At 43.4% G+C, this 21,777-nt stretch overlaps 1 protein-coding gene across 1 annotated transcript; it reads left to right on the top strand.

Moving 5' to 3' along the window:
* The first annotated feature begins 21 nt into the window (after window positions 1–21).
* On the top strand, window positions 22–20,665 carry gemin5 (gem (nuclear organelle) associated protein 5). Its single transcript, XM_087847530.1, has 28 exons — window positions 22–321; window positions 2,095–2,249; window positions 2,917–3,098; window positions 3,509–3,660; window positions 3,854–3,946; window positions 4,271–4,403; window positions 4,963–5,128; window positions 5,471–5,683; window positions 6,118–6,203; window positions 8,129–8,211; window positions 9,167–9,303; window positions 11,432–11,505; window positions 12,334–12,515; window positions 12,687–12,826; window positions 12,954–13,125; window positions 13,196–13,414; window positions 13,499–13,555; window positions 13,630–13,755; window positions 13,938–14,033; window positions 14,166–14,303; window positions 16,434–16,581; window positions 16,723–16,842; window positions 16,945–17,155; window positions 17,240–17,494; window positions 17,696–17,858; window positions 18,713–19,217; window positions 19,455–19,542; window positions 20,046–20,665. The coding sequence occupies exons 1-28, from the start codon at window positions 180–182 to the stop codon at window positions 20,208–20,210; spliced, it is 4,401 nt and encodes a 1,466-aa protein (XP_087703656.1). The 5' UTR covers window positions 22–179; the 3' UTR covers window positions 20,211–20,665.
* Window positions 20,666–21,777: the final 1,112 nt, after the last annotated feature.

Genomic DNA, 21,777 nt, shown 5'->3' with positions numbered 1-21,777 from the left:
ATTTTAGATTGTCCCAGCTAGGCTTCCGTAGTAAGCACCGGTAGGATTTACGACACCACGCTGTGTGTACGGTCATAAGTGTTGTAGCTACGATAGTGCAGGTAACATGTGAGAAGTTTGGATTAGGTTTCTAGGACTTTATTAAAGAAAAAAAATATTTTTAAAGTATCCAGGGCGTCATGCGGGAACGGTCGCTTCCCGCCTCTCCCAACTGGTACTGCTCGCGCTGCAGTGATGTCAGCAGCAGCGGTTTGCTGGGCGTCGGGGCCAAAAACGTCATCTACTTGATAGATGTGTCTGCATCTTCGTGCAGAGTAGCAGGTGAGTGAGCAGTCACCGCTGGACACCACACATAGCACAGACTTGATCGTGGCATTCATGTTTGAGTCCCTGCAGCCAGAAACACCGCGTTAAACTCAGGTACAACGTATCTGCCTGACCAAATCGGAGAGATTAGAGGATCTTGGGCTGTGATGGGCTGCAGTGACCAATGAAAGGATTTTACAACTTTCGATGGAAATAAAAACGATGAACTTACCAAAAACACCCCAAAAGTCAGTGTGAAAAAATGCAGTGACAGGCTAATCCATTGTGGTAGTTAAATGGCCCTCATGTGCTTGTATTAATTTCTGAGAATGTCAGGGCATGCTCCTAATGAGACGATGGATATCCTTTGGGATCTTTTCCGTGATCTGTACCAGGAGCTTGTCCTGGTCCTAGTCTGTACACCCAGGTAGCGTCAGGTTGAAGAAAACACAATGGCCAAAATGTGTTTTATTGGATTTAGGTGCGGGCCAGTCAGTGTGGTTTCTTCATTCTCCAGGAACTGCCTGTATACTCTTACCACAAGAGGCCGAGCATTGTCATGCCGTTACCTAGCCTGAAGAGGTCTGTGCGTGCCTCCAGGGATGTCTCCTGAGACCATCACTGGCCCACCACCACACTGGTCATGCTGAATGATGTTACTGGCAGCGTAACGTTCTCCACAGCTTCTCCAGAGCCTTTTATGTCTGTCACATGTGCTCATTTGTGAAGATCATAGATCACCAGTGGTGGATTTCCTGATTCTGCGATTCTCTGGCAAATGCCAGTCAGGGTCCATTACGTAGAAGGCCCTGTAGAGGACATTGGCAGTGTCCAGCTCTCCTACAGTATCTTTGTGTGTCCTAAATCTCCTCCATGTTCTTGAGACTGTGGTGGGAGACACTACAAACCTCCTGGCAGTGAAACTTAGTGATGTGCCATCCTGGAGAAGTTGGAGTACTTGCCCAGGTTCTATAGGGTCCACTGTTTTCTACTGGTACTGACACTGACCCCAGCCAAATGCAATGCTAGTAAAAAAAAACAAAACAGTCAAAAAAGATGAAGCGGGAAAAATGTAATTTGCCTCCACTTGTAAAACCACTCCTGTTTTGAGTTTGTCTCATTGTTGCCTCACCTTTTGTTGTTGTTAAATGAGGGTGTGCAGGATGATGAAGGACACAGGGTGGTCAGGCAGGCTCAGAATAGTGGCTGTTTTTCACCACAAAGCCCTCACTAAAATAGACCAATTGTATATTTTATTTTCTTATTAAAATACCAATAAAAGTCCTTCATCAAACCATCTGTTTGGATCCCTTAAATGTGAAGAAAATCAATCTTTTCCACTTCTCCCACTCACCACTGATTTACAAAAGTGCCAGCACAACTATAGTAAGAAGAAGCCAAAAATAAAGGCACATGTATGCAGATGGACTGTTTATTTAGATTGGCACTTTAAATCCAGCACAAATCTGTGCTCTCTTTCTAGCAGTGATACTTTTAGCATGCAGGGGTGAGTCTAAAGGGGGCACAGAGGGCATCAAGTTCAGAGCTTTAGTAGCTGTTTACTGTATTTTATACATTTTTAATGTAAAGTTTGTATCTAGTAAAACCTCATGATTTACTATTATAGATTGAGTTAGAAGCTGAAAGCAAAAAAGTAATAATTATTAGTATATTTTCTCCAGTTTATCTTGGGTTTAATACTGTTAGAAGCTAAAATCATAATTGAAATTAAACAGATTAATCCTCCAGTCGCAGTAAAATCAGTGTCCTTTTCTGTGTGTTTTTCAGGTGAGCTCGTGGGCCATAAGGACTTGGTGTCCGGCTTCTCGTTTTGCCAGCATGCAGGGCAGAGTCACATCTGTGTCAGCTCCTCCAGCGATGGCAGTCTCCGTTTCTGGGACTCCAGCAGCAAGACTCTTATTAGGGAGCACGCAGCTCATCAGGTGAGTGTCCTGTCCTGTGTCCACTAACACAGAAAGAGGTTTTGTGTCGTGCTTGCGCCCCCTACAGGATGCTGTGTGCTCTACACCAACTTGGAAGCAGCTTGTATGTGCGTTGTGCCGTCTCACGTTGTTTTTTTCACATTTATATGAAATGGTCCAATGTCCTTGATGAGGCTGGACCCCTGACCAGGTCCGGAGAAAGAAAGTTAAGCATCAGAGCTCGACAGGACTCAGTGGGACGCGCAGCAAAAACATCGTCTGCAGCAGCTCTGCGATTCTCTCTCGAGGGCATTTTTAAAACAGTTGTCAAGGTTACTGAGGGCATTGCATATTTATTTTCCATTATTTGCTTGAGCAGATGCCTTAAAGCAGTATTTTGTCTGTGGAGTCATCTGAATAATAAACGGCATGTAATGACATGTTGGTTAAATATCATTGGGAAGATGTTTAAACCCAGAAAGGATATTTATTTGACAAATCATGAAACACATAAAAAACGTTAGTATATTGATTCATCGTGCCAAAATGTTAACAAAGGGTTTTACATTTAGATAATAATATCTGGTGTTTAGTATTTGCTATAAATGTCTTTGGAAGCAGCAGTCAGCAAACACCTGACTAAGAAGAACTTGTGACACACACTCACTCCTTGTCTTTGTGTGCACAGAGCGCCGTGTCAGCGCTGCACTGGTCCCCTGTGGATAAAAACCTGGTGGTGTCCGGGGATGAGAAAGGCGTGGTGGTCTGTCACTGGTACCACACGGGTGACACGACCAACTTCTTCCCTGAGCCCAGAACCATCTTCTGCCTCACCTGCTCTCCTCATACCTGGAACTATGTGGCTGTTGGGTAAGGATACCAAGAAAGCATTAGAACATTAAAGCACTTTGCATGAACGAGGGTCGTTTTTCTGCATTTTACCAAACTGACTGTCAAAGGTTACATTAACATTATAAAGTGAGTGAAGTGGGTCTACTACTAAGTGTTTCAAGGTAGTTTTTATCCATAAAAGAGACAACTCGTGTGAAGGGCAACTTTCTGAGCTCAGGTTTGTTTGAGGAAAAAAATGTCTGAAGAAACATTTTTAACCAGTCGAGCATCTAGATCACAGTTCTTTTAAATTCTTTCACAAAGCTGTAGGTAACAGACAAAAATCTCAATAAACATGTTTTCATGATCATTTGAAGTCTTGATTGTAAATGAATCAAAATTTAAATCCAGTGAACGTGATGTCGGTAACTGTGGCAACGCTGCTGTAGGTACAAAGATGGGATGATCGTGCTGATTGATGTGAGTAAGAAAGGCGAGGTGATTCACCGTCTCCGTGGACACGACGATGAGATCCATGCGCTGGCGTGGTCGCCTTTGGCCCATGAAGACGCCCTCTGCAACAGACCTGAAGACGGTGAAGGTAACGTTGTGTTTCTTTGTATTGTTGTCGGGTCTTTAGCTTATATAAAGCACCCTGAGGCAACCGCTGCTGTGATTTGGGCAGTATTTAAATGATCCTCTTTTATTTTTCTTTTTAAAATATGTTCGTTGTGCACGAAGAAGCCAATTCAACACAAGTATATGAGACTTTTTTTTTTCCTCTCATGTAATAGCAACCAATGGAGTGTCTGGAGGAGATGGCTGCTATCTCGCATCTGGGAGCAAAGACCAGACTGTAAGGCTCTGGAGTACAGCCAAGGGAAAAGGTGGATTCATGTTCATTTTTAAGATTTTTGTTTTTTAATTGATGCTGCAGAAATCAGCCTTGAAAAAGAAAATGTTTCACTCACTATGAGTGTTTAATATTTGACTTAAACACGAGGGTTAGAGCTTAGGAAAAAAAGCACAGTATATACAAATTCTGATCACCTCTGAAGCTCGTGTTAGATTTTATTTCCCTCCCCACACGCAGCATAAAAAGCTTTTTTTTTGTTGATAACTCCATGATATGACAAAGGTTTACCGCAGGTGATTAGATCATACCTGGTGTAAGACGTAATCCTTCTAGCATCTTCTCCTTCAACTTGCAGGTGTCATGACTCTGAAGCTGCCCTACCTGAAGAGGAGAGGCACCGCAGTCGACCCCGGGGTGAAAGAGCGTCTCTGGCTCAGCGTTCATTGGCCGAAGGGACGGCCGACGCAGCTCGTGTCCAGTTGCTTCAGGTACAGCGTGTGTGCAGTCAGTCAAACGGTTTAAAGAGGCTTTTTTGGTCGTTGACTGAGTAACAAAATGATCACGACAAGAAATGATTGTAAAACTTTGGCCCGTTTAGAATTTTTCCTCATCACTTTAACATTTCCATAACTTGCCTGCTTCAATATTTTTTCCTTCAGTATAAAAAACACAGACTTGTTTTTTCACTCTGTGTCAATGAAACCGTGATGCAGCTGCAAGCAGCAGAAATTGAAGATTGTTATTTCAGGATTGTAACAAATGGGAGCAAAATCCCTTGTAATTGCTTTTTAGACCTTTTTATTTGGCCTCTAATTTTCAGGATATTGTCTGGAGGTGTGTTTGTCAAAAGTGTCTTGGCAAAATGTCAGGAACAAATTGAGCAAAATAGAACATAAAACAGAGCCATTAAAATGTAAAACGGTAAAGTGCTCTGTCAATGCTGGATTTAGTACTCGCGTTCGTTTCCTTTTTTGGGCTTCTTCATTAGCTGTATCCAAGAGCTTGGCTGATAATTGAGTTGATAGGCTTATTTTGGTGTCTCCCCAGTGGTGAGTTGGTCATGTGGGATTTAACCAAGACGGGGAAGCAGAGGTGGACCCTGTTCGGCACATCCTCAGAGGGTCAGAACCACAGCAGGATCGTCTTTAACATGAGTTCGGTTCACCTGCAGGATGGCAGAGAGCTGCTCATCAGCACCTCCATGGACAGAGAGGTGAGTGACCTTTGAACTTACAGTACATGGCCTGTGCCAGTATGGAATTCAGTACAGGCCAACCCAATTGGCAGTGGGCTCACACGAATCAGGAGACCTCCTTGTTGGCCAGAGGGAGAACGAAAGCCAAAGGCAACAACCGTCTGACACCACGGTCTGATTAATCTCCCAGCAGCTAAGATGCACTCGAAGAAGCTTTTTTAGCCATGAGTGCACTGCTGTGTTCCAGCGTTCATCTGGCCTGTTTTTTAAAGTGGGAATTTTGCATGAAAGCAAATAAGGATTTCTTATTAAACTGCCTTTAAAGAGGGAAGTTCATTGAAAGCTGGTTCATTCTTCCAGGTTAAGTGCTGGGACCTGGCCTCTCTGGAGTGCTGCTGGACTCTGCCCACCCTGGGCGGTTTCGTCTACGCCCTGACCTTCTCCCCCGTGGGTACTGGATGTCTGGCGCTCGGTGTCGGTGACAACATGATCCGGGTGTGGAACACGCTGGCCACTCAGAACAAGTACGACGTCAGGTCCTTCTGGCAGGGGATCAAGTCCAAAGTCACAGCGGTAAGGTGTTTCTTTTTGCAAAGCACAGCTGATTTATGGTTAACAATTAGTGACAATGATCAGTTTATACCCAGGAAGAATATAAATGGTTTACTTCACTTTAAAGTCTGTGTGTGTGAGAGGACGTTTTCTGAAAGACGTTAAAGGATGAGATCTCAGATCAGTAAAGAAACAAGTTCTCGGATGAAAAAACAATTTGTCAGCTGTCCAAGTGTCTGCTTTAAAAATGATCCAGCGGAGCTGCTGATGAGACTTTGAGAGGACATTAAAGTCAGACTTATGTTATCGGCTTTAAGCAGCCTTTAAATTTTGTTTTGTTCTTCAAGCTTCCATCATGTCTGAGGCTGATGATAGTGGCTAAATTATTACAGGCTTGTTGCTGTTCGCTGACACAAAAGATGAAGTGCATAAAAAAAGTGTTTCATTTGTTGTAGCTGGCGTGGCATCCGACAAAAGAGGGATCTTTGTCTTTTGGAACAGATGACGGGAAAGTTGGTATCTATGACGTCTTCTCCAACAAGTAAGGTTCATTTCTCTAAGATTAGCCGTCTGACCCCGCCCCCAAGCTTATCGTGTTTATTGCTTGTGCTTGTTTCATGCTGTTGCCTTGATAGACGATCGGTGACAGCACATACAGAAGCATATATCAGTGTGTGTCGGTGGTATTCAAAACACTTTCATTGTTTATGAAGAAGCGTATGTGTTAAACTTTGGTGATCCATGCTGTGTTTTTCCACAGAGGATCGTTTATGTTCATTTGTAAAATATGATCTTTGCTTGATTCCCTTTTCAAAACATTATTATGTATCTCACTTTCTTTTAATTGGCTGCCCCTCGTCTGGCTTCCACAACCGGAACTGAGGGCTTGTATGGAACACCACCTCCCCTTTCTTTTTCTGAGATTCCCAAAACAAACTTCAAGCCTTTTCTTTGAAAGCAAAACAAAATAAAACTGATGCTGTGATCTACAAACTGCATTAGACTTGCCTAATTGTTAATCACGTTTGCACATATTAAAGAGCTTACAGGCATTAGTATTTAGTAGAGGTGGGAATCACCATACATCCCACGATACGATATTATCACAATACTTAACGCACGATACGATATTATTGCAATTTTTAAAAATATTTTGCGATATTCAAATTCTGTACATAAAGGTAAACTTTATCAATATTCATTTTCTCTAATATCAAAGTCTCACACTCAGTCTTTCTCTCATTTCAGTTTTATTGTTGACAAACTGAACGGTTTGTATTACAGTCTAGTCCAACTTAACTGAATCAACCATCTGGTACAATTATAGCTATTCTGAACTATGCAGTTTATGAAAACTATGCAGCCCCTTCAGCAACTGAAGAATTTGAAAGTAAATTAAAACAAAATCTAATTTTACATTAAATAAAAAAGTTTTAAACTTAATTAAATAAAACATGTCTTAAATTAAAATAAGTAAACTGTCATGTTTATTGCTGCCATAAAAAAAGTTAAACACATTTGGACAGTGAAGGAATGTCAGGATTCTTGCTCAGAAAAAGGATCAACATGCTCTGAAGTCAGAGCACAAAAAACATTTTTGTAACAAAATATCGATTTCTGCTGTCCCTGTATCGATACATTATTAGCAAACAAAATATCACCATGCTACACAGTATCGATTTTTCCCCCACCCCTAGTATTTAGTAAACACTAATGCCTTGGAATACTCCTAAGAAGTAATTTCAGAAGTGTTTTGATTTTGGCACTGGTACCAATCTCTGGGGCATCATTTAGTGGATTACAGGGCTTTACCAGTGTCTGAAATGACCATACAGTGAAATCCCATCAACCAAAAGACCCAAAGCATAAGTAAAACACCTATTAAAAATGTGGCAGCTGTAGTTCAGGAGGTACAGCGGGTTGTCTGCTGATCCGAAGGTCGGTCTGGCTCCTCCGACCTGCATCTCAGAGTGTCTGCGGGCAAAAAGCCGAACTCCAAACGTTTCCTGTGATGCATCTCTCCAAGAGCAAGTGCATGAATGCTATGCTTAGAAAAAAGCACCTGTAAAAATGAGTGTGAAAGAGGTTTGTGGTGATCTCATTATTTGAATCCTTGGTGTTGCTAACTTTCATCCACCAGTATTATACCAGCATTTGACAGAAGAATAAGGAAATGCAGAATAAATCAACTTGAAGAAACAAACCGAACTTTAAATAATTTGTAAGAAAATTGCTTTCTTATTTATTTATTTTTATACAAACCGTCAGAACTGTTGTGATTTCAGTTGGAGTTTGACTTTGAAAAGTTTTGACTTTAGACTTTGAAAGTCACAAAGTCCATCTTTGGCTTGTTTTCTGGTGCGAGTCTTGTGGTTTCTTCTTGTACTCCCTCAAGGCCTGTTTTCCTGCAGCTATACACATCACACATCCCTAACCGAGCGTTTGTTCTGCTTCGTCTCCTCCCAGGCCTCCTCAGATATCGAGCTCCTATCACAGAAAAACGGTGTACACGTTGGCCTGGGGGCCCCCGGTCCCCCCAATGTCATTTGGTAAGTTCTTAATGAACTCTTAGCAACTGCTGTTGTTTGCTCTGAACGCTCTGACCCAGCAAAAAGCCTGGCAGCGGGACACCAAATAAGCAGAGAGTCAGCGAAAAAGCCCGACCATCTCCGCACGTCTTTTCGTAATCGACCCTGTAATTGAGTGAGCTGAGAAAACACTTACTCCTCACCTCCTTCCTCTTGAGCCGCATGTGGGGAAATCAAGACGTAGGAAGTTAATTTTAGCAGCTGTCGGCAGATGACATTTTGATTAGCGTATCAGTCACTGGGCTTCAAAGCCATAAATGTAATTGTTGCACTGCCAAAGATTCTGCTGATGGCTCCTAAACAAACAAAAGTAGCTGCTAATTAGTTTACCCACAGCATTGGCACCAGTTCAGCTCCATTCATGGACTTGTGATTGGTTCAGATTGTCAGGATGACTTACAATAGGTGTGCAGAGTAAATCAGGACCAGCTGCTTCTCAGGGCTGTCAGCCGCCATGCTTCCCTTGCTCTTTACATTAAGGCTTCTACATACCTGCTGTTCACAGATTAGTCTATCTTATCTATATTACCTATAATAATGCTTGTGTATATATTGAATGGGTAGTTATAGTAACCAAGTCTTTAATTCATTTATATTCTTGAGAGTTGTGGTCCTTAAAATGTTTAAGTTTGGCTCTCCTGTGTGAAGATTGCAGTCGTGAAGTCATTTCAAGTTAAAGTTCCCATTACAAATTTACAATTTGCTCGAATTAATGAGGTGTCCGATTAACTAATCATTTGAGTTCTAGTCAAAAACTAAAAGTATTTACTGTAATGCAGTAAAATGTCTTTAAGTAATTGGCTTTAACACACTGTTATGTAGCGGTAAACGCTATCAAAAAACACTACCCACAGTTTGTCCACAGTAGACCCTCCGTCATGAAGACACTGAGTTTTATGTTCTGTGTGGTGTTCAGGGACAGCAGGAGGAAAAGCTTCCTTTAGTCTGTACAGCTGTGCCGGCGAGGGCGTCATACTCCAGCACGATCCATACAAGCTGAACGGAGAGGCGTCGGACATCGACAAGCTCATCAGAGATACTAACGACATCAAGGTGGGAGGGGCTTTGATGTGATGATGATGTAATTATTCAGGCCCTTTATCCTCAGATAAATAACTCAGAAGTATTACTCACTGATCCTTTTTGATCCTAACGATTCTTTCTTTAACACGTAGTTACCCATAATGCAGTGGTGGAAACCGCTGTCACGCACATGAACGGATCATATTTGTAAGGGGTGGGGTAAAAAAATTGATATAGGATTATGTGGTGATATTGTATGGATCCAGGGATGACAAATACCAATATTTTATTAATTAAATTAAAATATTCTGGAAATATTATGCACATGAGGGCTCATCTCATTCACCACCTCCCTGAGATAATGCTAGCTTGTAACACTGGACACACTTAGAGCTAATTGCAGGATCATAGCACATTCCTGGTTCTACAAACTTGTTTAATCTGTTTTTATATGCACAACATTGCTCACCTCTCTCTCCTCCACTCTTTGTCGTGTGCTGCCAATACGATGAAATCCTTCACTGACGAACGTGGACGCCCTGTGAAACAAAAACTAGCCTTTCTGCTAGAGCAGGGCGATATGACCAAAAATATTTATCACGATATACATTTGAAAATTTGCCATAACGATATAACTGACGATATAATTGACACTAGACAAAATATAAATATATATATAAATATATATATATAAAAAAAACTCCACAACTTTATTAGTGCAAAAAACCCCATCAATGTATTTTCACTTAAACAAGCAGCTGTTTTTTATCTGCATTAAAGTTATATAAAAATTTAACAGTGCAAATGCAAATTCCTTGCTGACAGTTTAACCAAAAGGCATTTCCAGTGGAAACTGGCCGACATATCCTCAGCATAACCATGTATAATATCCAGAAAACTTAAAAAGAGGTCATACACACACAATACGGTAATATCATGTTGAAGCACAGTACGTATCACTCCGCGAGGCTCCGCCTACGACAGCCGTAATGCTCCGACAATCCATCAAGCGGTGCGGCTTCGTAGCTTAGCAAAGTCATGCTAAAACATTTGACAGATTTTCGAGCGCCGTGTACGACATAAAATCGTTTCGAGGTCAGTAAACACAACCAGAATTCATACATAAGGCACACGGGATTATAAGGGGCTCTGTCGATTTTCAGAAAAATCAAAGGATTGATTTTAAGTGTGCCGTGTTTTCCAAACAACACGGTAATAACGACGGCCCGCTAGCATGCGCTACCAAAAATAGTGCTTTGTTGTGTATCTGACGGACGAATGCTAAACCAGTTCCACACCACTGAAGTTGCAGCATTTTTACAAACCAGTTCTGGTTCATCAGTTTCATTCAACGATCCACTTTCGCTCGTCTCATTCTGCGTCGCCCCCATGTGCGTATGTAAACATAGGCACTGCGCATGCGCGTTTTACCCCTATTCTATCGCGATATGTCATTTTCCTATCTTGACCAAAATTACACCGGTATTACCGTGAACGGTATGATATAGCCCAGCCCTACTTTCTGCAAAAGCGCCGTTAATTTAACCTCTAGTTTTAAATCAGGATGATTTAAAACTAGAGTTTCCCTCTTTTTTTTTTTTTCTTTTCTTTTCTTTTCATGTTTCGAGAGGATGTGCTGCTGAGATTAAAATATAATAAAGCAAATCTTCAGCAATCTATTGCTAATCACTTTGGTGGTCACTGATTCCTGATGTAATTCCCAACAACCCAACTTTGTATTGAAATAAGATCAGTTATCAAACAGGACTCTAGAAATAAAAGCCTCTGTTATAAGCTGCATTGCAGGTAAAAGCACAAATAACCCAGCCTGACACCCTCCACACCTTCATCTCACTTCCAGCACCAAGCAAAGAGAGCTCTGTGTGCAGTTGGTAAGATGGACAGTAAAGCAGTCACATGTATAGAGGCATGTTTTTGTTGCTCGTAGCAGGACTTTTATCTGTGCAGAGATTTCATTATGCCCTCAGTGAATCAGCAACATGTCAGGCTAAATAAAAGCTGACACACTAAGAAAGCTGACGGCACAAGTTCACTCTGCAGGTCCTTCGTGCCTGCAACCGTTTGTTTCATGTCTGCTGCTGAATGTAAATAAAGGAGATTTGAATAAGTTACAAAGGTAAAATTTGCTTCCCAACAGCACAAGCTGTCTCCACACACCGACCTCAGCTGGAAGCCAGATGGGAAAGTTGTTGCCATCGGCAACGAGGATGGGTGAGTGAACGGTCAGGCGTGACCCATCTTGTTACACACCATCAGCAGCCTGCGGGAGTCCTCTGAGGGTCCAACTGTCTGCTGACAGTGTCTGGACTCGAGGCTACAGAATAATGAATTTTGTTCTGTTTGAACTGTTGCCCCCTCTTATCTAGGTCGCTTTCAGGGATTATGATTGGGTGCCACACTGACACATGTAGATGTCTACACTTCCTGAACCAGCCAGGTTCAAAGCAAAACCACATTTGATTTATTAGATGCAATAGAAAATGGCTCGCAGCTTGTTTGTTTCACTTTATGGATCGTCATACGTCTTCACAAGCAACTGGATTCATGAATCTACAGAGTTATTACACAACTCTGCACAAAGTTCTCACAGGTTATTAAAAAGTCCAAAGGATGAGGTCATAAAATGTGTTTTCTGTAGGTGTTAGAATGACTGGATGGTGTGTTTAAGATAATAAAAATTCAGGAGGGCAGTCCTGAAGTAAGCATTTTTTCATTAGCTGTAATGTGACTAATAATGGTCAATATTCAGCTGTAAAAATTAAATTTTTTGCAGATATCTTGGCTACGTTGAGGTAGCTGATGTCTAAAAAAGCATATCAACAGCTGGTAACAGCTGTACACAACCTGCCAATAGATGAAAAGCACAGCTGGTAGCTGGTTGGTGAACAAAGTCAGATATTTCTTCTGTGATCTCATATGCTGCATCCCGTACTGCCGCCTTTGTTTGCTTGTCGTCTCGGGACTACAGTCGCTTTTCATTTCTGCTTGAAGTGTTTTTGTGCTTTTTGCGACCAGCTGACCAGCTGCTCTGTGCCGCAGGTGCATCGACGTATATCAGGCTCCCAGTCTGAAGTTGCTGTGCAGCATCCAGCAGCACCACAAGATCATTAACACGTTACGGTGGCATCACGACCACAGCTCTGCTCTTGAGCTGCGCTGCCTTCTGGCCTCGGGCTCCAGCAACGCCATCGTTTACGTGCACGATCTCCGCTCTGTTATAGGTGAGTCCTCTTTAACATGTAGTATGTCAACCGAACTGTACTGCTATCCTCATTATGTCAATTTGGAAGAATCTAAACTGTCAGTAAAGAGCGAGTAAAAAGGTAAATGACATATTTAAGGCTTTGATGGCTGTGTTTGTATTTACATCAGTGTTTTTGTTTGTTGTGCAGAAAATCCTCCAGAAAGCCCCGTGGTGCTGACGGAGCCGTATCGGAGGTTGTGTGGCCATACGGCTAAAATCACCGGCATGGCCTGGAGTCCGCATCACAACGCTCGGCTCGTCACCGTCTCATATGATGGCACAGCGCAGGTCAGTGGATGGGTGTAAACCTGTAAAAGATGGCGGTAGATGCATAAGAATCTCTACCTCAACACGTTGTTTTTATGTTGCTCTCAGCATGTCGACACATTTATTGTTGAATATTCTTGTTCTTTAGGTGTGGGATGTTCTGGAGGAAGCAGCTGTCTCTAACTACAGAGGACACGTTGGTTATCTGCTGTGCGTGGACTGGTCCCCTGTGGATCCAGATGTGATCTGGACCGGAGGGAAGGACTTCACCTTGCAGGAGTGGAGCGTCTCCAAACAAGAGTTCACAAAGCCGCCTAAAGGTAACGCCAGAACCAGCACAAAACGGCCTTTCTGTCCGACCAGCAGGCCGTGACGCGCATATGCTTTCAGGGAAAAAGATGGTGGACCTGAAAGAGAAGATGAAGGCCAATACGAAGCAGAAGAAGAAGAACAAGAAGGCTGGGCCATCGGGGGCCGAGGGAGCTGCACAGCCAGAGGTCAATGGAGCGCCGGTGAGAATCGGAGAGAGGGCAGTGACGGGACAAGGGGTGTCGGGTGAAGATGACGAAGATGAAGCCAGCTCAACGAGCAGCCCAGCACCTTCACCAGGTAGCAGTTCAGAAAACAGCAGTTTCCATTTGAAGATTTTCTGCTACTTTTGCGTTGAAGCTCAAAATATTTTCTGTCTTTCAGCCACATTTGAGATGCAGAGAAAATCCTCAGCTGCTGCAAAGAGTAAAGACAAGCCAGGTATGCACAGATGTCCTTTTGAAACGGGTGTTTGGCACATTTCTGTATGTAACCGCGTGCGTGTCTATCCTAAGACTTAACTGGGCTGAAGAAGAAAAAGCCTCGCTCCATGTTGCCTCTCAGTACATCCATGGACCATCGGCCCAAAGACGAGCTGCTGCAGGACTGCATCACTCTGGCTTCTGTCAGACACGACGACAGTAAGACCACCATGCAGTTTATCGTTTTAGACAGTGATCACTGTAAAGACCATACTTTTAATAAAGTTTTATTTAAAAATGTAACCTTTTTAACCTTTTTTTCTGCTTACATGAAATCAAAATGAGGCTGATAAGCAAAGATCATCTGGACTGTTTAATGAGCGTGTGCATTTATATTCCAGCACCTCCCACAGGCTGCGTCCCAGGCCAGGGAGATCATATCCATCTGGGCCTGTTTGCTGACAGACAGGCTCTGTACCGCATGTTTGATGCAGAAGGTACGCTTTCGTTTGTCATCCGAGTCATTAAAGTTAAAGTTCAGCTCTCGGAACAAGCTTTAAATGGCGAGGAGTTCTTTTACATGATGTGTTGGATGACTCATCTGTTGTGACGTCGATGTTGCCCTTCAGAGGAGGGCCACGTGGAGGCGGGTCACTTCGACTGCGTAGTGTACCTGCGGCTGTGGAGCGGGGACCTGGAGGGGGCGCTGCAGCTCGCCACAGAGAAAGGAGAGCTGAACGACCACCTGCTCTCCATCGCTCCTATGGGTAAATGCAAGAATATTGACTTAACCTGAGCCTTCGCAGAGTGTGTGACACTGGCACAGGTGTAGGCAGAGAAAAAATGTATTAGTCCTCAGTATCATCAAAGTGTTTATACTCTATCTGGGACCCATAACGTCGTAACAAAAGGACAAAACATATTTTATTATTTTATGTTTGTTCATTTATATTTTTTTTAACCTTCTCTATTCTTTTCAACTGTGACCACTTCCACAGTGTCAGTGACTTTGATCAACAGAAGCCCACTAATGCCGGGCTCACACTGGGCGATTTTTGTCAGTCGTGCGATTCAGCTCCTGCTCAAACTGCACGATTGACTCGCAGGGGTTAGAAGTTCATAGGTCATGATGCAGGTCTCACACTATACCGCCCGATGCTCTGATGCGACCCGAGTGCTCACACTGTGCGTCCATAAAATGAAGGTTATAACAGAAATTCTGTCGCTCGCTCTCCCTCTCTGTCTTTCACTCACACAGACACGCACGCCACCGCCATCAACTTTGCTAAATTGCTAATGAAAAACATGATCAGGCAGCTGTGATTGAGCAGCAATGTCCATCCAACTATTTTCACGGTTGTTGTGGTCGTGATAATTTTCTGAGGCCACATTGAAAAGGCTCGGATGAGCTTTCCAAAGTTCTACAAGTGCCTCCATCGCTTGTGTCCAGATCACACGCTGCACTGCTGTGCTGCGCCGTCTTTTTCGCTGACATTTGTGTTTGCGCGTGCGCAGTGTGAGAAGCTGCGGTGACACCCTCACGACCAAGCGATTGATGATCGGGAGCTGGTCGTGAGGTGTTAATCGCTTCTCGTTACCCCACGTATACTACACGATGCACGATGAAGGCCAAACTCGGGCCGATCGCCAAAACGGTCGCACGACTCAAAAATCGGCTCAAAACGGGCCAAAAATCGCACAGTGTGAGCCCGGCATAAAATAAAAATGTTAAAAATGGAGAGTGTCCTCTTTGTGTGGGGGGGGGTTTGTTTTTTTTATTTTTTTTATTTTCTTATTTTAGACTCTGAGGAAAGTCTTCATCCTTCATTCACACCATCGTTTGTTTGCTTTCTTGACTCTGGTAGTTGTTCCCTGGTTCCTCCTTCAGGCTCAGTGACTCATATGTAGCCTCAGTTATACAACTGATCCTAATATTTATTTCCGTCTTATTTTTCTTTTGTTTTTATTTTTCTGAAGAAACTAAGAAAAAAAATTCATTTCAAGACTGTTTTATTTATACAGCGCCAGTTCACAATAGTCACCTCAAGGCGATGTAGTTTAATACAATAACACAGAGCAAACCCAACAATCCAATAACTCTTTATGAGCAAGAACTTGGTGGCAATAGGAAGGAAAAACTCCCTTTTAGCGGGAGAGAAATATAATAATAACTAAAGATTAAAAGCAGAGCGGGGTCTAAACACAGAGTGAGTGAAAAGGGTGAGTGCAAAATAAACAGTGCATTATGGGATGCCCCCAGCAGCCTAGACCCTATTGCAGCATAACTAAATGAGGATTCCGGGTCACCTGATCCAGCCCTAACTGTATACTCTATTAAAAAGGAAAGTTTTTAAGCCTAATTTTAAAAGTAGAGATAGTGTCTGTCTCCTGAATCCCAGCCGGGAGCTGGTTTCACAGACGAGGGGCCTGAAAGCTGAAGGCTCTGCCTCCCATTCTACTTTTAAATACTCTGGGAGCCACAAGTAAACCCGTAGTCTGAGAGTGAAGTGTTCTGTTAGGATAGTACGGTACTATGAGGTCTTTTATATATGACACGGTTTGATTATAAGATTTTGTATGTGAGGAGAAGCATTTTAAATTTGATTGTGACTTCCAGAGGGAGGAAGAGAAGCCAGTGTGGGGAAAATATGCTCTCTATTTGTTGTTCCTGTTAACGCATTCGCTGCAGCTTTCTGGATCAGCTGAAGGGTTCGTTTTTGAACATTTAGCCAGTGCAAAATGTTTGTAAGCCAAGGGATAAATATCAGCCTTATGGCCATGTCAACAAATGGGGTCGATATTTGCTAAAAATATAAACGTCTCGGTTTCTTTGCTCAGCTCTTGATCCACTTTCTCTGCTCTTGGTGTAATGGGAAGTGTTTTATTTGCTGCTCCAGCTGGGTTCGTGGTGTGGAGCCGGACCGTGGAGGCCTTCGTCAAGCAGCTGTGTCTGCAGGAGCAGTACCTGAAAGCGGCGTCCCACCTGCTGTCCATCAACAAACTCTACGAGGCAGTCGACCTGCTGCGCTCTCACAAGCTTTACAGGTTTGCTTTATTTACTGTTGCTTTGTTTTGTTCCTCTAAATAAAAAAGTTCTGTTCCAGGTTTGTTTGCTGCAAAAATACAGCAAAAGTAAAAGTTTTCCGGCCATATTCTGGTGATGTTTCGTTCATCTGTTATTATCAGGGAGGCCATAGCGCTGGTTAAAGCCCGGCTGCCAGCAGACGAACCTCTCCTGAAGGAGCTGTACACGTGTTGGGCTGCAGTGCTGGAGAAAGACGGGCATTTTTCTGCAGCGGCTAAGTGGTGAGAAGTGGAAAGTTTAAAGTTGCTCTTAATGATTATTTGAATGGCTTTGCAAACATTGTTAAATGGGTCCTCTCTCATTCGTTTGACGTCATCTCCCAGCTACCTCGCTGCCGATGCCAGCTTTGACGCAGCCAAGGTCATCGCCAGGAAGAATGACGTCTTGTCGCTGAGGACCGCGGCCAGTCTAGCAAGAATCTCAGGAGAGGCCTCTCTGGCTCAGTCTCTGTCGCTGAGATGTGCCAAAGACCTGGCAGCCGCTCGAGACTGGGTCGGAGCACAGGAGGTCCTGAGTTTGCAAGACAGCCTCCTGGTTAGTAGTCGGAGTGTGAATTTGGGTTTAGAAGATGAACTGAAAGTCTGTGAAGTCTGTGAAACCTGTTCCAACCTTCTGCAGGTGCACAGGCTGCATCTCTGTGTGGCTGAGCTGCTCTCTGAGATGCTGGGAGACTGTGAAGTTAGTCCTGCAGCATCCTGCGCCTCCAGTCACCCGTGGGCGTCACCGGGTGAGCGTCACATTAGCATCATGGATCGAGTGAGACATGTGTGGGAGGAGCAGTTTGCTGTTTCACATCAGAGCGTCGGGGCTCTTCTGCAGGAGCTCAAGTCTGCAGAGAGCCCAACGCCCACTGCTAACAGTCCCCTCAGACAGGTACAGACACAAACTAGGTACATAATTGATGATACGGCTGCAAACAAATGTATTATGTATAAAAGAACTGAAGCATGCACAACAGAAGATATAAAAAACCTGCTTAAATATGACGTAGAAGCATATTTGAAGCAGAGAACTGAAAGAAGTCCTCTAATGAATTTAGACTAAAATCTTGTCCATGTGCCGTTCCATCTGCAGGTCCTGCTGCATTCATCCCTCCACCTGACCTGCGCTGTGCTCAGCTGGTTACTGGCTGATGATGATCAGCTGGTGAAGGAGCTGTGGCACGCCGTGGCTTGGCCGAGAGAGGCCGGACACTTCTGTGTCTCTGCAGAGCTCTGCAGGCTGCTGTTCCCAGATGGTACGTCCTATTAACAGAACAGTGAAGTCATCTGTCCATCAGGGCACATCATATCAATCCTAAACGTGGTGGCTGCACTACTGAGACAGAATAAGAGCAAACTGACATTTTAGCCAGAAGATGAGCATTTCTTAAGTTCTGTCGCAGTCGTTTTGGCGACACCTTGTGGTGATAAGTGTTGTAACATCTGAGCTTAGATTCTTGAGTCTTTTATGAATGAATTTAAATGTTAGGACAGTGTAAAATAACAGTTTGACAGACATTAGCAGCTTTACCTTGCAGTGTCTCTCACAGGAGTTGACTGTATTTTTGGTGGTAGCAGAGGGAGGAGCCTCTGTATATATGTGAACAGGGTGACCACACTGAGCTCAGCGGCCTTTCTGGGCGTGTAGCAGTGGTAGCCTTTTGCATTGCTCTGTAGCTGTTGCAGATACTGATTAAAGTGATCACCAGTTGGAGTCCAAACAAGAGGCCAGCCATCCTGTAGGGAAACACCACATGGGAAGGGTTGAAAGAGAATGGGTCAATGGGTCAAAAATAAAGCTGGAGAGAAGCAGATCTTCAGTCCCAAGCTTTACTTGGACAGGTCACCTACATGTATCAAAAGCCACTCAGTTCAATTTTATTTATATAGCACTAAATCATAGCAGTCACCTCAGGGCACTTAAATATTGTAATGTTAAGAGACCCTGAAAGAATACAGAGAAAACCCACCAATCAGACGAGTCCCTGTGAGCAGTTTGTATGTTTTACTCTTTTCTGCTTTTAAGTAAATAAATAAAAGGAATAAACAGGTTAATCTGCATTAATAATGAATACATTTTCTGAAAATTGCTTTTCTCTCTGTTGGTCAGGTGATGTCAGTGTTAGTTTTCGGAAACATCCCAAAGTGCTTCATCACACGGAAGAAGCAGCCAAAGCTGCTGCCAGCAGTCTTCAGGCTTTTGTCCTTTACCACCGCCTGTACGAATGCTGGTGGAGGACCTCGGGAGGCAGCCAGGAGATCCAGAACGGCCTCTCCCTGTCGTTGGCTGACTCGTCTCCTGAAGGTGAAGTGAAGGATGAGGTGTCAAACGGAGGGCTGTTGGAGTCGGCAGAGACCCAGCGTCCTGTGAGTGGGAGTTTTCACAAACTGGGCTTAGATCCGTCACTCCTCCTGTGTGAGCCTCACGCTGCCTGCCAGGCCACCCAGAGAGCTGTGAGAGAGATCCAGCAGCAGCTCGCCGCCATGGTGCAGCAGCACAGCCAGACCCAGGGAGGGCAGCTCGACTCTGGGGAGAAACGGGATGACAGCCCTGCAGTGATTTCCACCACCAGGGAATCCTCAGACAGTCAGGACTCTGCTGAGGCTGAGCAGGGGTGAGAGCTTTGTGCCAGCTTCTTATGTTTTTATTGTTTAGATGTGATTATCAGACCCATGATCATAGCACTATAGCCATGATTATCAAACTCGTTTTACTGCGCATCACTTTTTCTTTGAAATCAGGGCCATGTCTAAAACTAACCTCATTCCCATCACTCTCAGCCATCTCGTGGTCTTATTTTCTTTGTCATTAACTTTGATTGCTGAATCAGGCGGCTGTTTCTTCTCCCCAGCTCTGAGGACCCGGAGACTCTGCTGTCATTATCCTCAAAGATGTCCAAGCATCAGAAAGAGCTGGCTGAGCTGCCAAACACACTCAAGGTACAACCAAAGCTTACGAGAGAGAGTCGTCTCTCCCAAAGTATCCTGAAGGCAGTCGTGGAAGTAAACCTTTCAGAGAGGATGTTAACGTTGATTCTGTGCATGCAGTATTTGTCATTTCAACGTGACAGTCAAGTAGTAAGATATACCAAGGACTTTTGTGCTCCCTCACCTACAGAGAGAGATCACAGAGGGAAAGGGAGCAGTTTCATGTGTCAGTTTTGACCTGTTTCTCTGCTCACAGCTCTACCCTCAGGGTACCTGCTGGCTATCCCATCATGCTCCTTGTAAAGCATTTCTGATTAGCACAACCAGACAGTTTGACATCTTAACAGCAAGAAGTGCTTTAAGTTGCACAAATAGTTCACTATGTTGCAGATTTCTCTTCACATGTCACAGGAACTCTTCACTTTTTAGATGTTTTATTATATTTGTAATTTAATATATTATTAGGATGAAACACGGATCCCCCGGGCTACAGCATGAATGTTTTTGTCTTTCAGGTGTACCCTCACCCAGATGTTGTGGAATGCTGTCTGGTTCTTCTGCATCTCAGCAAATCTTCAATGTCTTTCTCGGACTCGCTCCTACAAGAAGCTAAAGATCTGCTTCGTAAATATGGAACAAGTCCCTCTGTCCTGAAAGCCTCGCAGCGATTGCTCATCTGATTCATTTGCTGGCAGTTTGTGGACCCGCTTGATGGTCTGACTTCATGTCTCCGCTGCTACACTGACTGTTTACCTGCATCCACACGAAGCATGCTCAGATGTGTTCAGTCAGAGACCTCAAAAAGCACGTGGTTCCAAACTGCAGACTTTACACACTCATTCAGATGTTTCTTTGAGTTGTTTTCTGATACACTCAAAGCAGCATTTCTGCAGTTTTTTTTCTACAATAAAAACAAACTTAATAAAAAGTCCTGAGTCAGCTTGATTCCACATTTAAAAGTGCCTGAAGGAGTCTCACGGATTCTGGAGCCGGACAAGGTCAAATTATTTCTATAATAGTTACAATCACAGACTGATGGATTTACTGTATATTGATAAGAACTGGGCTGGATGGAGTAATATCTTATCTTTGAAAGCATAAGAACATAAATGTCCAGCCGGACTGAACAAGAGCCCTGAGTTTAAACCCAAAAGAGATGATGGCAGAGGTGACGGTGTGGGGAAAGTTTTTAAAGCCTTAGTTTGGAGCAAAATGACCAAACACTGTTTTCAGTTTCACTGGTGTTTCTACATATTTAGTCCTAACTAGGGATGGGTATCGTTTAGGTTTTATCCGATACCGGTGCCAAACCGGTACTTTTGAAACGGTGCATTTCTCGGCTTTAAAAAAAACCGCTATGCGTCGCCAGGTGTGTAATCAGATTTGAGGTGTTACCTCCTTTGACAGTGTCACAGTATCAGCTTAAAGCACTTGTTGCAGCTGCTGAGTTTGCATCTTTTGCTGTGAAGTACAGCCAGACTTTTGACCGCTTCGCCTTGGGCATTTTAATCTGTAGCTCTGCTCTAAAAGAACGTACGTACCTGGACCCGCCTACTATCCTCGGAAACGTAAAATGATTGGCTAGAATCTAAAGTGTATCACAGCTCAGGGGGAAAAAAAGCACCAAAATGTGCGCTGCTTTTCGGTCTGGTTACTACCGTTTATGTCAGAACCGGTGCCATCATGGCACCAGATACCGGTACTCATCCCTAGTCCTAACTGTAAAAACCGATGCATAAAATATCTGCTGCTTCTAGAGACTGAAGTCTTTAAAAAAACAAAGAAAAACGTATTTAAAATGATCATGGAAAGCTTTTCAGGAGTAACCTTATAGAACTGTGTGTGCATCAGAAGGTAGTGAAGGTGGTCTCTCACTATGCAGCTTCCTTTGGGAAAAACTCAAAATACTAATGGTCGTCTTAGCACACCTTTGATATACACACTGACATGTCAAATTTCTTTTTCAATAAACATCTTCAAAAGAACATGAAGTCTTTGTTGTATCGTACAGGCTGCTTGGACTTTTAATTTTGCCTGTAAAATTAAAGCTCACCTTTCAAAAACCATCAGAATTTTCTCTGTAGCACCAAATGGTTCAGGAGTTGAAGCAAAGATGGTAAAATCTAGGAGGAGATGATTTTCCTGTTTTCGGAAAGCTGTACATTTGTGCTAAATGCTCATCTTCTCTTTCCAAAATCAGAATTTTCTCTATGAGCACAAACTGATGGAGTCCATCTATATATCATT

Source organism: Neolamprologus brichardi, chromosome 10 (assembly GCF_056152115.1).
Source record: "Neolamprologus brichardi isolate AB-2024 chromosome 10, ASM5615211v1, whole genome shotgun sequence".
In the NCBI taxonomy this organism is placed as follows: domain Eukaryota; kingdom Metazoa; phylum Chordata; class Actinopteri; order Cichliformes; family Cichlidae; genus Neolamprologus; species Neolamprologus brichardi.
The sequence above is the reverse complement of the archived record's forward strand: the minus strand, read 5'-3'. Positions and strand labels throughout refer to the sequence as shown.